At 30.7% G+C, this 26,575-nt stretch overlaps 1 protein-coding gene across 1 annotated transcript in view; it reads right to left on the bottom strand.

Annotated features, from left to right (window-relative positions):
• The window catches only part of LOC130443899 (DNA-binding protein D-ETS-3), a 136,470-nt gene extending 118,719 nt beyond the window's left edge, over positions 1-17,751 (bottom strand). Inside the window, exons 1-3 of the mRNA XM_056778787.1 lie at positions 17,553-17,751; positions 11,850-12,063; positions 9,996-10,131 (exon numbers count right to left, since the gene is read on the bottom strand). Coding sequence (XP_056634765.1) covers positions 9,996-10,131; positions 11,850-12,063; positions 17,553-17,557 — 355 coding nt within the window. The 5' untranslated portion in view covers positions 17,558-17,751. The remainder of the gene's footprint in view (positions 1-9,995; positions 10,132-11,849; positions 12,064-17,552) is intronic.
• Between the last annotated feature and the right edge of the window lie 8,824 nt (positions 17,752-26,575).

The raw sequence follows: 26,575 nt of genomic DNA, 5'->3' as shown, positions 1-26,575 counted from the left end.
TATACCTGGTGTTGTTTATAGACATGTTTTTTTCTTTAATTCTAAATAAGAGCTTGGAATCACTAAACCAAAAGAAATTACCAAAATGGACTATAGTATACTAATATTTTATTGTGGTATTCATAAAAATATTGTATTCTCTGACTTGGCTAAATAGTTCCACCATTATGGAAAATTACGCTATATCTGGTGTTGTTTATAGGCATGTTTTTTTTTACTTTAATGCTAAATAAGTACTTGGAATCACTAAACCAAAAGAAATTACAAAAATAGACTATAGTATACCAATATATTATTGTGGTATTCATAAAAATATTGTGTTCTTAAATTGGACTAAATAGTTGCATCATTATGGAAAATCACGCTATACCTGGTGTTGTTTATAGGCATGTTTTTTTTTACTTTAATGCTAAATAAGTACTTGGAATCACTAAACCAAAATAAATAACAAAAATAGACTATAGTATACCAATATTTTATTGTGGTATTCATAAAAATATTGTGTTCTTAAATTGTACTAAATAGTTGCATCATTATGGAAAATCACGCTATACCTGGTGTTGTTTATAGACATGTTTTTTTCTTTAATTCTAAATAAGAGCTTGGAATCACTAAACCAAAAGAAATTACCAAAATGGACTATAGTATACTAATATTTTATTGTGGTATTCATAAAAATATTGTATTCTCTGACTTGGCTAAATAGTTCCACCATTATGGAAAATTACGCTATATCTGGTGTTGTTTATAGGCATGTTTTTTTTTACTTTAATGCTAAATAAGTACTTGGAATCACTAAACCAAAAGAAATTACAAAAATAGACTATAGTATACCAATATTTTATTGTGGTATTCATAAAAATATTGTGTTCTTAAATTGTACTAAATAGTTGCATCATTATGGAAAATCACGCTATACCTGGTGTTGTTTATAGACATGTTTTTTTCTTTAATTCTAAATAAGAGCTTGGAATCACTAAACCAAAAGAAATTACCAAAATGGACTATAGTATACTAATATTTTATTGTGGTATTCATAAAAATATTGTATTCTCTAACTGGACTAAATAGTTCCACCATTATGGAAAATTACGCTATATCTGGTGTTGTTTATAGGCATGTTTTTTTTTACTTTAATGCTAAATAAGTACTTGGAATCACTAAACCAAAAGAAATTACAAAAATAGACTATAGTATACCAATATTTTATTGTGGTATTCATAAAAATATTGTGTTCTTAAATTGGACTAAATAGTTGCATCATTATGGAAAATCACGCTATACCTGGTGTTGTTTATAGACATGTTTTTTTCTTTAATTCTAAATAAGAGCTTGGAATCACTAAACCAAAAGAAATTACCAAAATGGACTATAGTATACTAATATTTTATTGTGGTATTCATAAAAATATTGTATTCTCTGACTTGGCTAAATAGTTCCACCATTATGGAAAATTACGCTATATCTGGTGTTGTTTATAGGCATGTTTTTTTTTACTTTAATGCTAAATAAGTACTTGGAATCACTAAACCAAAATAAATTACAAAAATAGACCAATATTTTATTGTGGTATTCATAAAAATATTGTGTTCTTAAATTGGACTAAATAGTTCCACCATTATGGAAAATTACGCTATATCTGGTGTTGTTTATAGGCATGTTTTTTTTTACTTTAATGCTAAATAAGTACTTGGAATCACTAAACCAAAAGAAATTACCAAAATGGACTATAGTATACTAATATTTTATTGTGGTATTCATAAAAATATTGTATTCTCTAACTGGACTAAATAGTTCCACCATTATGGAAAATTACGCTATATCTGGTGTTGTTTATAGGCATGTTTTTTTTACTTTAATGCTAAATAAGTACTTGGAATCACTAAACCAAAAGAAATTACAAAAATAGACTATAGTATACCAATATTTTATTGTGGTATTCATAAAAATATTGTGTTCTTAAATTGGACTAAATAGTTGCATCATTATGGAAAATTATGCTATATCTGGTGTTGTTTATAGGCATGTTTTTTTTACTTTAATGCTAAATAAGTACTTGGAATCACTAAACCAAAAGAAATTACAAAAATAGACTATAGTATACCAATATTTTATTGTGGTATTCATAAAAATATTGTGTTCTTAAATTGGACTAAATAGTTGCATCATTATGGAAAATTATGCTATATCTGGTGTTGTTTATAGGCATGTTTTTTTTTTACGTTAATGCTAAATAAGTTCTTGGAATCACTAAACCAAAAGAAATTACCAAAATAGACTATAGTATACTAATATTTCATTGTGGTATTCATAAAAATATTGTATTCTCTGACTTGGCTAAATAGTTCCACCATTATGGAAAATTAGGCTATATCTGGTGTTGTTTATAGGCATGTTTTTTTACTTTAATGCTAAATAAGTACTTGGAATCACTAAACCAAAAGAAATTACAAAAATAGACTATAGTATACCAATATTTTATTGTGGTATTCATAAAAATATTGTGTTCTTAAATTTGACTAAATAGTTGCATCATTATGGAAAATCACGCTATACCTGGTGTTGTTTATAGATATGTTTTTTTCTTTAATTCTAAATAAGAGCTTGGAATCACTAAACCAAAAGAAATTACCAAAATGGACTATAGTATACTAATATTTTATTGTGGTATTCATAAAAATATTGTATTCTCTAACTGGACTAAATAGTTCCACCATTATGGAAAATTACGCTATATCTGGTGTTGTTTATAGGCATGTTTTTTTTACTCTAATGCTAAATAAGTACTTGGAATCACTAAACCAAAAGAAATTACAAAAATAGACTATAGTATACCAATATTTTATTGTGGTATTCATAAAAATATTGTGTTCTTAAATTGGACTAAATAGTTGCATCATTATGGAAAATTATGCTATATCTGGTGTTGTTTATAGGCATGTTTTTTTACTTTAATGCTAAATAAGTACTTGGAATCACTAAACCAAAAGAAATTACCAAAATAGACTATAGTATACTAATATTTTATTGTGGTATTCATAAAAATATTGTATTCTCTAACTGGACTAAATAGTTCCACCATTATGGAAAATTACGCTATATCTTGTGTTGTTTATAGGCATGTTTTTTTTTTACTTTAATGCTAAATAAGTACTTGGAATCACTAAACCAAAAGAAATTACAAAAATAGACTATAGTATACCAATATTTTATTGTGGTATTCATAAAAATATTGTGTTCTTAAATTGGACTAAATAGTTGCATCATTATGGAAAATCACGCTATACCTGGTGTTGTTTATAGACATGTTTTTTTCTTTAATTCTAAATAAGAGCTTGGAATCACTAAACCAAAAGAAATTACCAAAATAGACTATAGTATACTAATATTTGATTGTGGTATTCATAAAAATATTGTATTCTCTAACTAGACTAAATAGTTGCATCATTATGGAAAATCACGCTATACCTGGTGTTGTTTATAGACATGTTTTTTTCTTTAATTCTAAATATGAGCTTGGAATCACTAAAAGAAATTACAAAATAGACTATAGTATACTAATTTTTTATTATAGCATTCACAAAAGTATTGTATTCTCAAACTGGACTAAATAATTCCACCATTAACGATAGCAGCACACCCTAATAAATAATCTCAATTAAATAATAAAATTTTTATGAGAACAAAGAGAAAAATAGAGAAATAAAGAATGTCCTTTTTGGAATTAAGAATTCAAAAGGAAACAAAAATGCGAGGGCAAGGGGCTCGAAAGGAAAAGCCTGTCATAAAAGTTTTACCGCAAAGGAGGACTTTTGTAAAGGAATAATAAGAATATTCACTCCTGAAATTAATGATTTGTTTGGGAACAGGCAATAGGAAAATATATGAAATATAAAAGGAAATGAATAGAAAGTTGGAAAATAAATAATCGTCTTAGAAATTATTTTATAATATATTGAAATACAATTCAATATTGTTTTTATTGAGCATCTAAAGAGGATTCTAAATTTTTAAAATACCAGAGAGGCCTGAAGAATAACCTTAATCAAATATTGGAAGAAGAATGCACAGAATAGTAAAAGTGAGGAGAATTTATTGAGAAAAATCAGAGTATACAAAAAAAGAGAAATATGAGAAAAAATAAAAAAATTACAGAGTAAAAATATTGAAATCGACAAACCAATTATAAGCATTTAGAATGGTTATAAGAAAATTATAAAGAGCATTTTATAAACAAGGAAATGGAAGATGCTATCGGAAAGTAAAATTTTTAGACGATGAACGGGTGGTATATAATTAATTATGGAGAATCAGAGAGTCTAATTACATTCTTAAAATTAATTGACTTACAAATGTTTGATAATCCAACACCTATAATGTCTTGATGGGACTTGTAACTCCTAATACCTCATACTAGGTTTGGTGGCTAGTTTTTTTAATCTTCTTGTTTTTCTTGTTCTCAAAAATTCTAGTAGTGGATATTGGCGATTTATTATAGTTTTACTATATCTAATGATCCTCTTTTGATTATCTTTTGTTACTGTGGGCACACCCAGGTTCAACGTATGGATACAAAACATGGAACATCTACCAGTTGTCGAAGTATTTTCGATTGAGATCTCTGGATAATATTTACATCAGAATTTGGATTTTGAAGCGCATCCCCACGGCTGAATTCCATTTATTCATGTAGGTTTAATGGTATATTTGTAGACAAAGGCTTTGTTTTCTCGTGAGACTCCTGATAAATTTGTATCCTGATAAACTGAACAACTCTTCGAGAACATTTTGTTTTATGTCGTGTCGAGCTGGGCAATTCCCTGCGGATACTGTGAGTTCCTACGGCAAGGTCGTTAATTTTATTCTGGTAGTAAATGGAAAGTTCTTAAATTTTAATTGTATGTTTTATCAATGTAGCTAGACTTCCATGTGCTGTGTTGTCCGGTTGGTGTATGTGACATACTTTATAATTGGGTATTCTAAAGCCCTTTTTGTGAAATATATCTCGTTTACATGTAGTGGTTTTGTGTTAAAAACATTTCAAGTTCTTCTATATACTGCTCTAGACCATTGGCGTTCCATTATTCTAGTCCAATGAACTTAATCATAAGGAAACCATTTTATTGCTATGGGTTTTTGAAATCATGTTATTTTACTTGATTAATCGATTGAACATGGCTTTTATTTCATTGAAAAACTGTAGTGGTAATGTAGGTATCTTTTCTGTTGATCCAGTGGAGTTTTGGGAGTTATTGTTGACTTCTTCTGCATAAGATTTTGGTTTGGAATTCAATGGCTGCTTATTTTCTACGGAGTGTCTTTTGTTTTCTTACAGCTTGTAGGGATGTATCATTTCCTACTTTTTACGCGAACAAATGCGAAAATTCGTGCACTACACTATTTTGTTTTTGTTTTAGTGTGGTGGTTCAATTTCGATGAGTTTTCTTTGCAATTTTCAAATTTTATACAAATCTTTATTGTTTTCTGCTGGTTCCAGCAACACGAAACGGAATGGTGATGCAAATATTACATTACAATTCTTTTAGCCTGTTATACTTTGAGTTGGTTGATATGCTATATTTTCATTTTTTGAGTAAATTCCTTATACTGTTAGCCAGTCTTTTTGTGGCACACTCTTCTTGTTCTTATCGTATATTTGCTCTATCATTTATCTGTAATTGATTCCTCCATATATATGAATAGGACGGTATTTACTTGTTGGTTTTTCGGATTTGCCTTCGTTTGGAGATGAACATTTTTCTATTGTTAGAGAACTGTACATATCTGTTGTTCTTTCTAAAGGTATTGATTTCTAATTTGCCGCTGATTCTTGCTGTCTTTTTTCTTTTGTGCTTCTACTTGCTGCCATGGTATTTTACTCTTCATTACATTCATCTCCACTAGTTAAGGATATTCGTACTGATTACTGACTGTTGTAAGTATATTGCATACTACTAATGAAATACAGATGATTATAGGTTACAGGATGTTTGATACATTGTTAACGAAGGATTACTGACTGATTATTTGTTGTGGCATTTGTCCATTGTAGCAATTTTGGTTTGTTAACGCTACGAAAATCAGTTGAATACTATTATGGAAATGAAAAACTTTTTGCAGAAGAAAAAATTTAAAGTCAAGATGTTTTTAAAAACTCTTGAATTGAATACAAGATGAACGATGATCATTCAAAAAAGGTCAAAATCAGAGGATAGCTCTGAGTATGTTACAGAAGAGAAACAAAAAATAATAAAGTTTCACAACAATTTGAAATTAGAAGAAAAGTGGGTATAATAAAACGAGGAAATAGACTTGATACATACGATTTTTTATTATTCAATTCAATGTCAGTTTTTCTTCTGTCAAGTTACATAATGAAGATTAAATTATCGATTGCATTCTTTCTTTCTAATCATTAACTCTACAATATCTGTTTTGAACTTCATGAACTTTCTGTATAATCCCTTTTTGCTTGTGAAGTACGTTGTAGAGACCGAAAGTAAAGTTAAACATTAATATATTATTATACCTAATGATATGATTAGATTGGATCCATCCAAAGAAAAAAATAATAATATATAAAGCATTATGGTGAGTTCGTGTAATGTTTATAAAGGATCACAAATTATTAACTTAAGATGAGCTTTTTCTGAAATTTTCTGTATTTCTTCAATAAATTCTTCATCAATCAAATCTTCTGAATCTTGAAAAGCATATATTTAATTATTTGTTTGACGAATACTTTTGATGTATATTAACGGTTAAGTTTCTACTAAACTCTTTAATTGACACTTGGAACTGCCTTATTTGGTAAATAACTCGATTTACTCGGAGGGTTACTTTATTAGAAGGTGAAGACATCGAATTTTTGGTTATTCGGTAAATAATAGTTAAGAGGTACTTTATTAGGAAGTGAAGAAACCCGGCCTAAGCATATTGTTACATATAACCCTATTAATAACGCGTAGTTTGTATTTTTTGGAAAATTAAAATATTAAAAATCAATATGCACAGATTTTATCCCAGATTATCGAAGATATTCATTGAAATTACCTAAAAAGAGAATGGTCTTCCCCATTCTATTATTGGAAAATAAGACTATACTGTAAATATAGAAAGCAGAAAGACCTGTTTGAACAGAATAATTAATCTCATTTTTATTTTTGCCTGTGTCAAAGTTCTATTTACTCCTCATATTCTTTATTCATATCTGAACAACTTTAATTTTTCCTTTTCTATTTTATGTATGGACTTAACTTCCTAGTTTGAACATTTACGAGTTAAGACTTAACACGCACTACTTTTGTATTCTTACTTGTTCACGTTAAAAACAAAGCTAATTCTGTCACATAAAACACAAAGTAGAAGCCTGTCTGTTCGCACTAGTTTTTGAGAAAAAGTCCGTAATGATTTGACTATGAATAGTGGAACGGCAGCTTAATGGTACATTTACATGTCTTGAAGAAATTAATGTTTCTTTTTAGTGGCATTGTGTAAAAATTGAATTACTAACGTGTCGTTATTTTATTTATGTGTTAATTGATTATGGTAGATTGAATAGATAAGCGATAAATTAAATTCTAACAAAAAAATGATTCTTATCTAGAAAACAATTTATGTTCAATGACAAATTACATGTGGAAACATGTGTTTGGAAACCATCTAGTGTTACCTCGCTTTTAGTTTTATCTAATTTCAGGAGCTTTGCTTGTGAATCGTTTTCCTAAGAGTTTTCTAAAATTATGTTATTACTTCAAGGATTTTCTTGACAAACATAATTTCTCAATTTGTCGCTTTCTTTCTATGAATCGCTCTACTTCTTCGGCTTTAGTTTTCAACTAATTTGAGAGGATTATTTGTTGTAAATCTGTGAATTCTCATGCATTGGACGAAAAACAAAATTTATACAAATATTCGAGAAACCATATTTGTATATTATGGGAAGTTGAAGCAGAAACAAAAAATTATTCAAGTATGTACGCAGTAAACAATTAATTTGAGAAAATATCATGTGATTTAGATTTAACGAAATTGTTTGACGTACTAAAATTTTAGAATAAATTTTAAATATTATAGTTTAAAGAAGCTAAAAAATATGCTTCTAGCAACAAACTATAAACAATTCTGGGAATGAGAATCAAATTAGTGATGAAAAAATTATATAATAGCGTGGTGTGCTTTGTATGACTTCTTTAACTAACGTTTTCTAACCAATAGATCAGAGTCTGATTTCGTTTCAGGGAACTGTCAGAATGATTTTCTCGATAACTGAAAATTATTCAAAGTGTAGTAGGGCTTCCTCTTCCGTTATTCCTCTCTGTACCCATTTTCTTAATTTATTCCAAATAGCTCTCCACGATAAGATGGACGGTAGTGCTTTTCATTTATATGTAACTAAAATATAAATGCGGTACGTGTATCTAGGTTTGTTTAATTAGTAAATAATCTAGCTCGTAACAAATAGACCTGAGGTCGATTCCTATTCCGAGAAGTCCGAATTGTTTTTCCGTTACCGAAAATTATTCACTAAGTAACTCTTCCTTTTAAGTTTTCATACATTTTCCATACTCATGAATATACAGGTTGTCCATAAAGTTTTCTGCTAAATACTAATTACTAATAAATATAATAGATCTGATCTTATGTCCCTCTACCTAATTTACCTGAAAATTTCTCTTATGGTAACAAGTGCCCTTTGAAAATGACATTATTTAGTAAGTTTTTGAAACAAAAGTCAATAATATGTAATACAAATTTGGATTTAAAAATATTTTGTTTGGTTGAGCGACATATTATAAATCAATTTAAATCTTTTTTTGCATTCAATATTATTATTTCATAACCAAACTATCTTTACAATATGAGGACCTATAAAGGTCAAATTCCATCAAAAAACCCTTACATTGGAATGAAAAAAATTATTTCCAGTACGAAAACGAACTTTTTCAACCCCATGAGTGAAGAGCTATGGGCAATTTCTCATCTCCATTTATAGCTGATCTATTCACTTTAGCAGATTATGCAAGAATTTCAGTAGTATCCCAGGGTATGGTACAGTGCTAATATTTTTGCTAATTAAAAGAACAATCAGTACATCATTTGTGAATTAATTCATTTTAAAACGAAATTCAACATTTTCAACAACACTTTCACATAAAAAAATAGAAAATACGGGGCAGTTGATATTTTAAGTTTCATCAATAATCAGATATAGGAATAGGATTCTTTCCATTGTGTTCAACATAAAATAGCCAGTCTACATCTTCTTCTACACTGTTAAATTACCTACTTAATAATAAAAAATACAAGAAGATTACTAATTTGATTAATGATACATTTAAACATAACGGTTATGACAGTGGACAAAGCGTCATTTTTTAAAGATATCTCTTTATGTCCATAATCTATACAAAAAACATAGGAAATTTGTTCTAGTATCTTTGAATTATTTTGTAATTGTGACTGTATATTGGGAAAACTAGAAGATCTGATAAAATCTGGTTTAAAGAGCACCGATCTCGTTTAAAATTATGACGCCCAGAAAAATATGAAATTTCCAAGAATACTTCCAGGTACAACTATTCAATAAGTATAAATAATTCTCTAAATTTTTAGTACAATTGGGTTTATATGTATTACAACATTGGTTGTAGTCATAATTTGTTCACAATAACGGTAAATCCAAGCTCCTTAAATTTAAATTCTGAACTTCAGGATAAATGTTACATACAGTATCAGAAGAGCTTCTGGACAAACTGTGGTCTATTCCACAACTGAATAGGTTAGTTCCAATTGAAGCTGAATATAGAAGCATTAAAAATTCGAACTGTATATTGTATTGATAATACATACATTAACCAATTGAACTTTTTGCAAATTTAACCCAGTTTATCTAGAAGTAATAGGTAAAAATAGGAAGATTTTGGGTTCGATGCATGTATATTCATCAAAAAATGAAATTCGCTAGATAATTTAATTATTTATATTATACTCACCACTCCTTTTAATATCAATTTCATTATTGTCTCTTAATCTACTAGAACTATCTGTAATATTGTCTTGAGATCTTCCCGTTGACACATTATACAAGTCACTGAACGCACTACCGTTCCCGAAAAAACTACTTCGATCCTGGAAAAGATAAAAAGATTTTTAGTACTTCCAATATAGACATCATCTTTGGACTAATGTAATGATCCCGAAAACGTGCTTTTAATCTCTGACCACAAAATTAGTTAATGATAACAGCATACACGTTATCAATACGGAACAACCCTCTATATTTCGTCCCCCTACAGACAATTTAAAAGATGCAAAGAACGGGCAACTTGTTATCTGGTTTTCAATGGAACTACATCAACCTTCTAGCGGATGCCAGCACATCATACTAAAATCTCAAATGGAAATTTGGTTTGAGTGATGTGAATATTCTTCAACTACTTTTTTTTAACGTGAAGATATTTTAAGTAATAACAACGAATCATTCGTCGTTGAACCCGACATTGTAGCTAAAGTGCAAAGAAGTTCACAAGCTTAAGATGTCGTCGATTTCTTCCAGGACAATTTGGGAGATGTGAGTGAGGAATTTTTGCCAGGATATTAAACTGATGGACAACGCTATCGACGTTGCTGGAATACCAACATGATGGAGGACAACTGTTAAATCTTAACTGAGGAATTCACTAAGAAATTTATAGTCAAAACCGCTACACAAGAAGCTCCATAGAAGAAAGAGAAAAAAGGATAAACCCAGTCCAGAAAATGAGTTACATTTAGTCCATAGCGGGGAATTTACAAAAAAATAACCAGATTTGATTTAGCTGATAAAATTTTATAAAAATCAAATATTGAAGTATAAGAAGTTTTCCAAAATAATATTTCTGTCGATCTTACTGTGTAGATAAATGTCGTTCCAACCAATCCAACATTGATGGTGAAAGAAAAATGATCTATAGTATTTGAATAGATTGAAATAACAGTAAGCTTCAACATTTTGCATCAAAGAGATCAGATATAGAAATTGAAAGCCGCATTATAGCGCTGCTCCGCATTTTATTGAACACTTTCAATCACTTCACCACTCGTATTCTAGTAGTAACACAGATATTTAGGGGAAAATATTACTGAAGATTTAATTAAATATATACTCATTTGTATCAGAAAAATATTATCTCCATTGATAATGATTCATCATCATCTATCAGCCATCTTTCATCCACTGGATATAGGCCTCGTCTAGTTTAAACCATCTATCTCTATCTTGAGCTGTATGTATCCAATTTCCTACAATTTTCTTTACATCGTCACTCCATCTTGTTGGCGGCCTGCCTCTACTTCTCTTATCCATTCTTGGCCTCCACTCCAATATTCTTTTCGTCCATCTATTATCCGTCATTCGGGCTACATGGCCTGCCCATTTCCATTTCTTTTGGGCTATAATTTCAATAATGTCCTTAACGTTTGTTCTTCTTCTTATGTTCTCATTTGTAATTCTATCCCTTCTCGTAACTCCCAACATTGCCCTTTCCATTGCCCGTTGCGCCACTCTCATCTTTCCTGCAGTTTGTCTCGTGAGGGTAAGCGTCTCTGCCCCATAGGACATCACAGGTATAACACACTGCTCATATACTTTTCTCTTTAGACTTATTGGTAAGTCTGATTTCAAGGTATTACTCAACTTGCCAAAAGCTATCCATCCTAACTGTATTCGACGCTTTATCTCACATGTTTGGTTATCTCTTCCTATCCTCACTTCATGGTAATGATTGGAGTGTAGATAAACAGAACGGTAAAGTACAAATGATTAATAATGTAATAATTATAATATTATTAAGAGTAAAATAATTTACCTGAAGTGCAGCCTTGGCCTTTTCCACACTCTGCTTCAATTGCTCGAAAGTGCTTGGGTTACAAAACCTGTAGGCAGGCCAATCTGATGCAGTAGAAAACTCCTCGGTTTTAATACCCAAAGGACATGTCGCTGACGCGCTTCTCTTTAACTCCAACGCCCCTTGATACGAACACGAGCTTTCGTACATCTTTCGACGTAGAGGACACTTTTTCCTAAAAATAAAAGTAACAAATACATTGACCTGTCAAAAATTGAGACAACTCATATACATACATAGGAAAAAGTTTTTACAAACGAACAATAGTGGAGTTGTAGCACCACTGTATTTATGAACATTGACATTTGTTATTGCGAAGCCAGTGGGAATTAAGAAATTGACTGTGTAACTTGTTGATAGTTTAAATGAAGCAAGTTTGTGCAAAAATGAAAAACACCCGTGAAGCTTTACGTTGGATGATTTAATATGATTTTGAATTGAAGATGTAAGCATAATGGCAGAGACATGCAGGCTCTTTTTGAAGAGGGGAGATAAACGGTTATAAGCAGCAACAACGATACTAGTAAATAGTGTAGAAAAAAAGGTATAGAAATTGTAACTTTTGTATAGATTTGTAGTCCTCTAATATATACTCATACAAAAAAATAGTTACAACAGATTTGTTGAGTATATTAACTAAGCACGTAAGAAGTTTTTTATGATAATATTGGCATTTTAGTAAAAAAATTGACTGTTCGATTTAAGTTCTTCATATAAGCCTCTACATCGTCAAATCTTTCAAGATTAATCAGTAGAAGAGAAAATTATGGTTGGACTAGGAAATCTAGTTCCAATAATGCTGGATTCAACGGTATCAACGTTGTAGGATTAACCGTGTGAGATTCGCGAGGTTCAAATTTCCGTTTTGACTATCAAAGTACCGCAAAAACCAATGAATCACTGATCATAAATTATGGAACATCAAACTACGGCGTTCTGAACAGATACCTCTTACTACTGAAAATAGTTCTAACTTAAAAATGATAGTTTTTTGATGTATAAACATGCATGAAACGCGTTTAACTTGTACCTGGGGAGAATTCTGCTGCTATAAGGAATGATGGAAAAGAAACTTTTTTACGAATATACCTCGTAAGAATAGATTGCCAAAGCTCTATGATTCGCCTTATAGGTACTAAATATTATACTTGTAGAGTACATTCATTAATTTCGTTCTCAATATTCTACATTATTTACCTATTCCATGTTCAGAATTAGTTGAGGGCTCAATATTCTACAATGCAAAAAAATGCACAATCACTTGCCAATTGAAATTGAATCGATATCATCTTTTCCCGCATTCCGCAATAATTTGAGGGCGTATTTAATGGAAAGTGCCTTATTCATTGTTGTTTTCTTCTGTATATTGAAACTTTATTTTCTTTGTATCTTTATTTAATTATTTTTAGTTTTTATAAGATTTTGTCTATCAATTGTAACTCTTTTTTGACAATAAAGTATTTCTCTCTATCTCTATCTTTCTATTGATACAAATATATAATCCTCGATTCTATTGGCTTCAAAATTAGATTTACATTTTTTTAATAGTGTTATCTATTCCTCTGGTCTAATCCTGCCATTTGATCTCTTATAAAGTTATTAAAAATTTAGTTTTTTATTATTATTTTATATATTTATATTATATATATTTTTATATATTAAATTGTAATGTCATCAAAATTGAAGATGTGTAGCAAATAAAAGATCAATCTGTTAATAAAAAGTGAAATTTAAACTACCAAATTCCACATAAATTAATGGATAATCATAAATAAAATTCTGTTAACGTTAATTAAGTAATATGTCTGTATAAATTCGCTGTAATTAAATTTAGTTTGAATTCTACATGTGAAGTTGTAAAAAGATTCCAGCTAAATACATCGAAACAAACATTTTGGAAATTAAACAATGCTAAAATTTAGGACTGCGAAATTCTACTGGTTGTCTGCTTTCCTAGAACCGCTAGCAATTTATTTAGAATTTACTGATTAAAATTAAAATAAACAGAACTTGAAGGAACAAAATTGATTGTTTCAATCAAAGGAATTGTGAAGCGAGATAAATACATGGTAAGCCTTATGCCTTAAGTCTTGTTTTTGTATAATTTTAAGTACTTTAACAAATTTTGAAGTCTAACTTTTATTTTCTTGAAAAGTTATTTTATTTTTGTACGAAACTGTCTCTCAAGAATAAAAAAGTTTAAGATTTTTAGGGATTGTTGTTTTCTAATGTACTTTATGATTCATACATTAATCACAGTACTCAGATAGTATGATGACTATGGATTTCATTTGAAATGAGTATTTTTATCAATTTTTTGTTCTCTTTATTCTGAAAGGTTAAATGCTCGACCGGTCTATTAGAAATTATGAATTGAATAGTCAACTTTCGTCTCAATTTTTGCCTTTCAGCTTTGGTGAGAAGTGTCTTTTCCAAGTGGTATATATTTTTCATATCCCTATCTCCACAATTACTGAATCTTGTTTATTGTTTTACGATTAGATCGAATTTCATATTGGCTTTTACTAATTTTACATTTACATGTACTATGTTCTGATAAGATTTTTTATTAAAATGATGGATCCAAAATAAAACATGAACTAGATTCTACTTTGGGTGAGACTGCTCGTTCCTTATCAGCAGTAAAATATTAAGTAGCGAAGTTTTGAGCAAGACCGTACGACCAAGAAGACCAGCGACCAAATATGTTGAAGAAAATCCACAAAGCGGTTCTCGATGATCGTTGATCGACTGAAAGTGCGCGAACTAGCATCATTTCAAAAAATATTAAATGAAAATTTGGACAAGACAAAACTATGCGCAAGATTGTTGCCGCCTTTGGTCCTAATGGAACTAAAACAGCGTTGTGAAGATGTTTCCATCGAGTGTTTGGTAATATTACACAGAAATAAAGCCAATGTTTTGCGCTATGGATGAAACGTGGGTCCATCACTTCACACCCAAAACAAAATTAAAATCAAAACACTGGACTCAAAAGGGAGAACCGGTTCCAAAGAATACAAATATAGTTCCACCTGCAGGCAAGACGTCGGTTTGTTTGGGATGCGCGCGGGATAATTTTCAATGACTATCTTTAAAAAGAAAAAACTATCAACGGCGAGTATTAGGCGAACGTTTGAGCAAAGAAATCAAGAAAAAACAGCCGCATTTGGCTAAGAAAAAAGTGTTGTTTCATCCAGACAATGCACCAGATCACACATCCGCTATTGCAATGGCCAAAATTAATGAATTAAATTTTGAATTGCTACCTTATGCACCCTTCTCACTAGATTTAGCCCCCTCGGATTATTTTCTGTACCCAGACTTGACAAAAAGGCTGGGTGGTTAGAGATTTTCCGAAATGAAGAGTTGATGTTGGCAGTTAATGGCTATTAAGAGCTTAACTATTCTTATTATAAAGAAGGTATCGTTTATTGCCAAAATTTTCGTGTTTTAGTTGTTGGACAAAGTGAAATTTTTATATTTCCTGGCATTTCAATAAATTTCAAATAGGATTTAAACAGTTTGTTGATCTTATTATTTGAAGCAATCGCTGTTATTGAATTTTAACTAATACATATAAAAAGAAAAGTTAAAAAGTTGAAAAGTTAATAGAAAAACTTACCAGGTATAAATAATAATTTCACCACAAATTTACTGGACTTTGATAGACGTTGTAGATAAAGAGGGCGTTTTGAAATCGAGACTAAGATCCCATTGAACGCTTTTCATGGAGTGGGATGTCGACAATAATTTTATTTTCTTAAAAACTAGACCATAAGACCCAAGAGACTACTGCACCTCAATAATTAATTAACGAATTAATTACAATGTGTTTAATTAATAGCAATAGGTTATAGGTGATCGCAAGTCTTGCGAGACGATGCAAGAGAAAGTTCAAAACAAAGAATGCAATAGCAAGACCAAGATCAGATGTATTGATATAAGACCAATATCAAAACATACTTACTTTTTTTGGTCTTTAGAACAAAAATTAAAATGAATGAACCGCTACTGGGGAAATTTCGAGGAATCCTCAAAATCACGATAATAAAAAGAGTACTTATCGAATATTCTATCAGATAAAAATATAAGGAACTAAGTTTTACATGTGTTTAGTTTTTATTTGGTTTTCATTAAGAAATAAAAATAAAGTATATACAGTGTGTCCAATTAAGTCGGAACCATATAAGAAATGTTTTTATTCTTAGTTTTATGAAAAAAAGTTATTCTTCATAAAAAGTTGTGCATGGTTCAAAATCTGGAATGTACTCATCAGATATCAAAATTTGTTAGTCGTATACGAGGTATATAAAAAATATGAATTTTGGCTCAAGAGTAAAGTACCTTCATTTTTGAGGATATTGACAATTGTTATCAAAAAAAGTTGATCATTACTGAAAATTATTGTCAGATATCCAATATTATCCATCTGCCATAGAAAAATTAGTTCAGCATTGGATGTGCTAGTGATGTGCTAGGATAAGCAAGTGATGTTATCTGTATTAGAACACCCTAAAATGTCATTGAGAAAAAGAATGTCTTTGATCCGAAATGAAGTAAGTAGAGGTACTATGGGCAAATATTATAAAAAATAACAATTATCATCCATACAAACCCCAGTTTGTGCATACATTGAAAGATAGAGGTTATGGATGGATAAGGAGAGTATCCTTTTTTATTAAGAAATATAATTTCTACCGATGAGTCAACATTCACATCAAATGGAAAATCAGTTCACAAAATTGTAGCTGATGGTGTGAGAGTAATCCTCACTTTACTATCAAAACACGAGACCAATATTCATTCAAGACCGACTTATGGTGTGGTATTTACAAAAATAAAATCATAGGACCATCTTTTTTTCGACAATCAAGTTTTTTACAAAATAAATTATACAATGATTTTATTAGCGAACTATCCCTAATAAACTGTCAACTGTCCAACAAGACATGTTACATGCTATACCTCAGTAGCTGTGAGGGAATCGACTTTCAATAACAAAGCAATACACAGACATTCGCACATTTTTGGCCGGCTAGATCTCCAGACTTAACCCCTCTTATTTCTTATGGGGCTACTTAAAACATAGGGTTTACCAGCAAAGGCCTTTTCAAAATATTGATCATTTGGAAACAACAATTTCAGAGGCAGATATAATCAATCATGTATTAAGGGAATTTAATAGACGAGCCACTAAATGTTCAGAAAGAGATGGTGGACATGTTGAGGCTGTAGTCAATTGAAACAAAAAATAAATAATTTTACTTCCATTTTTTTATTATCTTTTGTTCAAATATTGAAAAGTAACTATTTGAAGGATTCATTATATTGTTATGAATGTTATTTACTACTTGTGAAAATCATGTTTTTTGACGAACTTCGTATATGACTGATAAAAGTTGTCTTCTGATGTTTGCATTTTCACTTTTAGACCATGCAAAACTTTTTATAAAGAATGACTTTTTTTCGTAAAACTAAAAATAAAAAAGGTTCCGACTTAATTGGACACATTGTATATACACCCAGGCTGTATAAATACAATTTTATTTCTTGATTAAGCCATATATCGTTCATTAGTCTCAGATGCAATTCATAAAATTGAAGCAATGTGTGGAACCACCAAGGTAGATATGAAATGTTTGCCGCATTTATTCATCTCACCTCATGGTTACGATGGAAACAAAAACACTGATCACTAATTAGTCGCATCACATATATACGCACAGATAGTCTTCACCAAGCATTATTTTTCTAAAATCACTCAAAAATTTTCGATGTAATCAGCTATTGTACCCGGGTCTTATCAGTAAGTAGATTTAAGTGAAGCAGGCCACGCGAGTTTGTCGCGGCCAACACGATTGTTCGTTTCCGTTTCAATTAAAGTACAGGAAGAGCTCCCTCATCTCATTATGCAGTGTTTTACAAATTTTATTTTTAGACAATCATTCCCACATTTTATTTACTGTTGGAGGTCGACAATAAAATATTTAAGTCAAATATTTTCATGTTTTTTTATTTAATGAACTACGTCAATCAAATACAATTGTTACCTTCCAATTAATCTTCCAACAACGGTTTGTTAGGAGTTGTTGTATTGAGCTTTTCATACTGATAAAATAATCAAATTTATTAAAATATTAGATTTCGATTTATTATTAACAAAGTAAAAGATTATATTGCAAATCTATAATATAAAAATCGCTTAATATGATGCTGAACGCTGAACCAATTTCGCTAATTCTTTTTTTTATAATATTCCTTGTGTACGTGAATGGTTCAATGGTTCTTATGGAGATGAAAATTTTAAAAATTGACTGAAAAATTCTAAAAACAACACTTTTATATCTTCTATAATATAATCAGTTAGTGGAACCGTTAAGGGAAAGCAAAACAATTGAGTGACGTTAGTATCAATCAATGTCAATATTTATGCGATGGTGACATTAATCAAACAGTAATTGTCTGTTGTAAAAGGTCACTTGAAATGTAAACGTCTTCTTGATGAGCATCTATAATATTACTAATAACACCAAGACCTTTATTTTTTGAATGGAAATAGCCATTCAATAATAAAAAAAATATTTATTAAGCCCTAAAACGTACCATTTTTCAATAGTTTGATTATCCCTGTTTACGTTAGTAGGTAGGTAATTTTATAAAGAGGCGGTCAATATCGGTAAATTTTATGGCCGAAAAAATAACTGAACTGTATTATTCAGAATAATAAACAAAAAAATAACATTAAGAATGAGTATTCTGTCGAGTTTTATAGTAAGTGGTTCTCTATTCGTAGTGCAAAAAGTTATTATAAAGACAAAAATGTCGAGTCAAACGCGCCGTAGTTGCAAAACGTCTCTCCTGACAAATTTTGCTATATTTATGGTGAAATCGCAAGACATTCACCGAAAATGTGAAAAAAGCCTATTTCAAATATTTTGGTACTTCAATTGGAAACCAACACAAGCAGTGGGCCCCCACACGCGCTGTGTTAGTTGTAGCGTGTCATTGATGCAGTGAGTGAATGGGAAGAAAAAAAACATGCCTTTTGCAATTCCAATGGTATGACAGGAACCTACTAACCATTTTGACGACTGCGCTATTTTTCTCTAACAAAGACTGAAGGTTTTTCTAAGAAAGAAAAACATAAGATCGAGTATAAAATTTCTGCTATATCTGCTATACGACCTGTTCCCCATAACGAAGATTAACCAGTACCGATTGCGCCATTAGATCCAAAAAATATTATTTTAGAAGATACTGGAGACAACGTATCATCAGGAAGTTCCGACTAACAATGCACCGACCCTATGTTTATTCCAAGTACCAGTTCCGGCGAGCCACATTTGATTATTCGAAGTGAGTTGAATGATTTAGCAGGTAATTTGGGGTTATCAAAGCAACAGTCTGGACTTCTTACTTTCCGTCTTACGGAATGGAACTTGTTAGCCAAAGAGACAAAAATTACGACCTTTAGAAGAAGAAATACTACATTTTTTGCATTCCACAGTATGAAAAATTCGTTGTGAGCGTGTACGGATATTGATGGTCTAATGAAGTAACTTGATATTGAGCATGGAATGGAAATTTAAAACCGTCTATACCAGTTGCTCATTCTGTGAAGATGGAAGAAACTTATGAAAATATTCTCTTGCTTTGAGACAAAATTAGTTACAACAAGTATAAATGGCAGATATGTGGAGATCTGAAAGGGATTTGAATTTTAATGGAACTTCAGAGAGGGCTTACGAAATATTGCTGTTCTCTTTGTCTATGGGAGAGTCGGGCAGTAGGTCAACACTATGTAAAAAAATTCCACTCCACAAATGAGAAAACTGACTATGAAAATTTTGCAAGAAAGCTCACCAGACAGGAATTTAGAGCATTTGTTAGTGTAGTAGTAGAGGATTTTTGGACAACAATATGGATCCAAACTACCAATAGTTAGTTGATGAACTTCTAGACGCCTACAAATCCCTTGGTGCTCGAATGTCTTTGAAAATTCATTTCCTCCATTCCCATCTGACATTTTTTCTCGAAAATTTGGGAGCTTTCAGTGATGAGCAGGGTGAAAGGTTCCACCAAGATATTAGAATAATGGAAGTTCGGTATCAAGGATGATGGGATTCGGCCATGATGGATTATTGGTTTTTAAAAAGAGAAAGTGCAACCCCCCAAAATGGAAAAAATAGAGCTAATTGATATTTAAAGTGATGTTTTTTGTTTTTAAGATGTGAGGCATGTTTATTAGATGTAAACTATAAATATTGTCAATATATACGATTTAAAAAACGTGAATTTATTTTTTTAATTAATATTAAATATTTTACCAATGAATATGTTTCTATAACTCTAACACAAAAACCTTACGCGTTATAATTATTTTTTTATATTTTCGTATTTGTATAGGACCGTTTTATCACAATATACTATTCATTCTTGTATTACTACAAAATTTTGTTTGTCGACCAGTGTAATCTAGAAGCAATAAATTCCTATAAAATTAAAAAAGTGTTGTGTCTCATTTATACCCGACACGCCTCCTATAAGGAGGCGGACAAATTTAGACAACGAATCAAATTAATTATCAATTTAATCATACTGCCTACGTGAAAAAATTCCAATAAGACAGACCCTTAAAGCGCAACATTCAACTAATAATAATGCAAGTTTGAATTCAGCTGCTTTCTGGTATGATACGTCAATACTAAATAAAGGAATAGAAAGAATTTGTTTTTGCATTTGTTTAACCTCAAAATGTACTTCAGTCGGAATCATCGGGATACAGGCAGTGGCGTAGCGTGCTTTGGAGGGGCCCTGTATCAAAATTAGTTGGGGGGCCCAAATGATGGGTAAAATTTCGTCACAAAAGAAACAAAAATGCTTGTATTAAATTAAAATAAATAATCATTGATTATAAGTTATCGCTTTTCTTGCCTTTTTTTCGGCAAATTGATTTATCAAATCATCTATAGCTGAAAACGATTTCAGTTTTTCTAGCATTTCTGCCTTTATAGACAATAGTGACAAGTTTGATAGCCGTTCATACCCCATCGAAGTCCTTAGTAAATTTTTTATCAGTTTTAATTTTGAAAAACTTCTTTGAGTGATTGCGGTCGTAACTGGAAGTAGCAAGAATAGAAAGCATGCTGTTATTATTTCTGGAAAACTTTATGCTAGGCTATTGAATTTTATCAGCAATAATTCCATGAGTTCCTTAATGGAATGAATTTTTTGAATTTCAGATTTTAAGCATGTTTTCAGAGCAATTCATTGTTCATAAAGATTAAGTGAGATGTCTTCACTATATTTAGCCGACAGGTTTTCCGGAAGCATATTTTATCACTTCGTTTGAAGAAGATAGGAGTTCTCCGGTTGTAATACTTCGAACATATTACTCAGGTCACAAAGGCTCTCAAATCTTTGTTTAGTTTGAGAAATTAATATATCTAAACAGCAATACGTTGACTTTGAAATATAATTCCGGGTCAGAAATTCCCTCATCTTGTGATAACTCGTCAAAAAAACGCTTCCTCACCTTTCGTCTTTTATTTTTAAAAACAGTTGTTACGTTCCACTCTTTTTCTAAATCTCTGGACTCATTTAGCAAACCATTGATTGAATTTTGATTTTTTATTTCGCTCAATCTATTCAAAAGATTACTTAATAAAATACTATACTAATACTAAAATACTTTCGGTAAGTCATTATTTTCATGTTGTAGAACTTTAGAAGCAGGATTAATGATTTCAAATAGGCAGTAAAGAAAAAAATGTGACAACCGCTAAGAAATCATAACTCCCTGAAATGTTAATTATATTTTTACATTCTTCACGTTCATCTTTTTTAGTAGAAATTAAATTTAATTGGTACAAAGTTTTCATGTTTAATAAATAATTTTTTTATCGCTAATAAAGCGTCTTTCTTTGAAGATCATCTAGTGGGGCATATCTTTTTAAGGGTCATTTTATATTTTTCAGATGAATCGTTATTCAACATTGCCCAGCATTTTATACTATAGCTAAAAAAAGTATATATTTTTTCTTAGTTATAGAAAAAAGTCGACACTTCAGTAACATGTTTTGCAGCATCGTTTAAAATTAAATTTAATGCATGTGCAGCATAATGAACATAATTGGCATTCGGAGCATGCTCTTTTATAAATGCTTGTAATCCTCCATATACACCCGACATAACACTTGCTCCATCATAACCCTGTCCTCTACATTTAGACAAATCAATTTCATATTCTTTAATCGTATTTGAAATTTGAGTTTTGAGTCCTTCTGCACTGAAATCGGACACAGCTATAAACCTCAAAAAGGACTCACAGATTTTTAATTCTTTTGGTACATTTTCTGTTATCGAGATGTATAGAAAAACTACAGAAAGTTGGTCAATTTTTGACCAAGTCTTGTGTTGTATATGAGTATATAAGCCTGTGATGCGCGCGCATGAATTTTACGCTGTCTTTGTTCGTTGAAGGAATCAGTCATATATGTAATACTTCTATATGGAGAGGATAAACGGGAAGGAATGTCTATTAAGGTACCGACAATATACTATTCTCTCTCTCTCGTTCCAGATATCTCGTTCAGGTTGCGCATGCTTGAGAATGCGCAGAACTAAGCTGGAACCACGGAGGATAGAGAAAAAGCTATGATTCTGTCTTCCTCGGTCGGAACATCTTCTACTTATAGAAATTATCCATATAGAGGTATTACATATAGGGATTCTCTCTTCGCAATGAGTTCCCATAACTACCATAAATTTTTATTTTTATTATTTATCTTTCGCTGCATTAACTTTTTATACGATAGTTAAATATTATTATGTTTAGAATTCAACGCCGTTTATTATTGCACTTGGATTTTCCAATTAATTAAATAAATAATTATATGATATTATACAATATTGACGGTTATAGCTTACTGTAAGTAATTAACATGAAAAGGAAAAAATTATAAAAAAGTTGTTAGTTAATTAATTATTATTAATTGCATCAAATTTATGGTGACAAAAGTTGTTTTTATAAATTCATAATATTGAAATCAGTCTATAAAAAATTGTTTCATATAATTAACAGATGGGGGTATATTTTTCTAATGCCGAATCTTAGACTAAAAGCACTTCTTTTCGTATCCTGATATTTATGTTCCAGCACACTTTGTTAGTTTTTCAAAACTCAAACTTTCCTCTACATGCAATAGTTCTCTATCGAAAGAAAATTATATGCGTATACTGAATCTGCGTTCGAAAATATCTAATTATTCATAATCTATGTTTCATTGATTGATTCCTGAGTATTTATTACATTTAACTAAATTATGCCCTCACATACATGTCACTTTCCATTATTAATTTCATCAGAACATCATTTATTGTTCCAAATTTTCAATAATCATTTTATAAATAGGAAATATTTTCAGTTATAACTCGAAATAATTGTACACATTAAGATATCTTAAGCACACTACACGAAAATACAAATTAAATTCACAACTCTCGGTTGAAATATCACAAAACAGAAAATAATCAAAATCATGTTGATTAAGTATTGGTTAAAACAGAATGTATCTGTCATGCTGTAAGTAACTGACAGGATTCACAACAATTTATTTATACAAAAAGAACGTTTTTAATTATAAACTACCAACACGACGATAGATATTTCTACACAATTCAAATTTTTTATAATGTTCTAAATCCCAAATTTACGTTCAAAATAACTATATTTTCTTATGCCGTTATCTTTTATAAAAAAACTCTAACGAATCCCATGCAGCATGACTAAACTTACCCTCGATTTTTCAAAAACAAACAGAAATACCGAAAAAAATCACTTAAAAGTTTTATTGATCAATAAATCAAAAAATAAACGTCTATGAAAATGGAACATGTTTTGAAAGTAAAAGTTCAAGCACTCCTACAAAATACGACATCCGCTTCAAGCGCAAAAAAACACACACTTGGCCGAAGGTCCTGCGGCACTACTGACCGGCTAATTGTGCAGGAATCTGTTGTGACATGTCAGGAAAGATAGAAACGTTGACAGGAAGTGTAGTGCAGCTCCTGCGGAACACCGAGCGTCAGCAGGAATGGCAGGAAGCAATATCGCAAGTGGCGGTTCCTCCATAGGGCGGGGCGGTTCCTACCCCCTCTACCCTATTAAGGGGCGATACCTCTACAGGGGTTGCTCATCACTACAACGTGTGTATAGCGGGAGGACGTTTCTACTGGATGCTTTCCTTTCTTTGTTTGTCAGTTTGGGGAGATTGCTAGCAGGGTTGAAACTTGAATATTTTCATGTTCAAATGAGAGGCTGAGATAAAATATATATTTACAAAAGTTTTCGACAAATCATTAATTATTAAAATTTTAATGTCCAACTTCACTTTTATGTATTTTATCTCAAAATATAAAATAGAGTTGGGTGTCTTTCAACATTTATAAGTCGAGAACGGCTGGACCGATTTTCATGTCTTTTTATTTGTCGTATTTGTCTCCTTCCCACATAGCAAATTAACATTTAAGGACATTGAATAATGGACGAACAAAAAATTAATAAAAAAAAAACGTTTTCCCATACAATATGCTCGAGGGACTCCTTAACTGTCAAACATTGAATGTCGATACGATAGGCAATTTAAATAATGTATTTGCATAAAGGGTTTATTTTGTGTACATGTTTTGACCCTTGACCGAAAACAACGACAACGCATTGTGGTTAAAAAAGACACAAGAGAGATTCACAACACGAATTATATGAATTCAAATTGAAATAAAATCAGCTACTACCTAACCTGACGTAGCCTAGGTAGGGTAGGTAAGGTTAGGTTAGGTTAGGTTAGGTTAGGTTAGGTTAGGTTAGGTTAGGTTAGGTTAGGTTAGGTTAGGTTAGGTTAGGTTAGGTTAGGTTAGGTTAGGTTAGGTTAGGTTAGGTTAGGCTAATATTTTATTTCAATTTTTAATCATATAATTATTGGATAATATAAATATAATAATAATAACTCTCTTAAAGTCCATTGAGATGTTCTGAAAAATCCACAACGGCCACTGACCATTTTCGGTCTACGGTCGTAACGTATGAAAAAAATGAATCAAGCTACTTTGATACAGAACAAATGACAAATAAACAAATAACTCAATTTTTTTGGATGCAGCTGGAGCTTAAAATATATTCCTCGTGTCATTGATATTTCTAGAGCCGACGTTGCGATAGCAGTTGCTTCTTCTAAATTTACCACTAAATCCTCAAATTATGCAATGGAAACAGTTTTAGAAGTCTAAAAAAGCATAATCTGAGACAAATACACAATTATGACATAAATGCTTACTTGTGTATATCTGTGAAAAAAAAGTAGCTTCCAGAATATTTTGACAAGTGCTACAGCGATACCGATCTTTTAGAGACATTAGCAGCGTTTATTTAAAATTTAAAAAGAGTATATCTGTTTCTGTACTATTATACATATATTCAATCCTTTTTCCTCTCGTTTGAATGCCAAATCTTTGAAATTCAACTAAAGTAAAAATATGGCGATGAGAATCGCGAATCAACAAAATTTTCTTCCTGAATCTGCAACTGGGATGTACCAATCCATCAAAGCATCAATTGCGATATCTGAACATATTGCGTTTTGCGCATGTCTCGCTCTATATCAATCGGCTTTTATTGAGCTGAAATACATTCGTCAGAAATATATGGTTCCATTAATAACGTGAGGTCCTCTGATCAACATTATTTCAAATACCAAAAAAAAAACAGCACCTATCAAAAAAGTAGTTTTATCCCGAATTTCATGTTGTGTGATACACTGAAGTATAATAATCAATCCTATACTTTCATGTAAATAACTTGAATAATCTAGAGAAGAAACATTAAAAGCTCATTAGTAGAAAAAGTGCTCCGCAATTTATTCCAGATAACAGTAATTAAGATGTACTTTACAGTATCGTATTCAGTTGAATTTTAATGAAGATATCAAATAACAGCTGCCTGGAGGACAATTTGTCGTTAACATTGATTTTAGAGGCTTACAACTTAAATAAAACAAAGAGAGATATTGTTAATATTGTAACGTTTTTCGTATTTCTTTAGACTCTTTCTATTCGTGGGGTGAATTAATAAACACTGTCTTTTACGTTTTTAATTTATTTACACATCATACAATACACTTAACTTATAATAATTTATTTATAAATATCACTTAAATATTACCTGCGATTACTTTTACTACTTCGTTCTTATCACTACAACTATTTATTCAAAACTGCGCTACATAAACTTATTTATATACCACAAATAGAATTCTACAAAGTTCTAGAACAAAAAAAAGAAATATATAGACTATCCTAGAAATTATTTAAAAGAAATATTGTAAATAAACCGCCTTCTACAATAAAAAGTTCTAAAAGGAAACCTCAAAGGTGCGCCCGCCAATCATAAGAAAACAGATGAAAGGCTCCGCGCGAATTTGTGGAATTTTAAAATCCCATTGTAGCTGGACAGGCCCGACTTAAGGACCCATTTCATGAGCTTCTTCGTAACAATATCGAAAGTATGATATTGATGTCTGAAAAGTCTAACGATTTCATAAAGCTTCATTGTTTTTAGCCTTATCAATTTTTTACCCAAATTATTAGATAAATAGATGAAAATGAAGTGAATAAAGTAACACCTCCAG

Source organism: Diorhabda sublineata, chromosome 5, assembly GCF_026230105.1.
Source record: "Diorhabda sublineata isolate icDioSubl1.1 chromosome 5, icDioSubl1.1, whole genome shotgun sequence".
NCBI classification, from domain to species: domain Eukaryota; kingdom Metazoa; phylum Arthropoda; class Insecta; order Coleoptera; family Chrysomelidae; genus Diorhabda; species Diorhabda sublineata.
The sequence above is the reverse complement of the archived record's forward strand: the minus strand, read 5'-3'. Positions and strand labels throughout refer to the sequence as shown.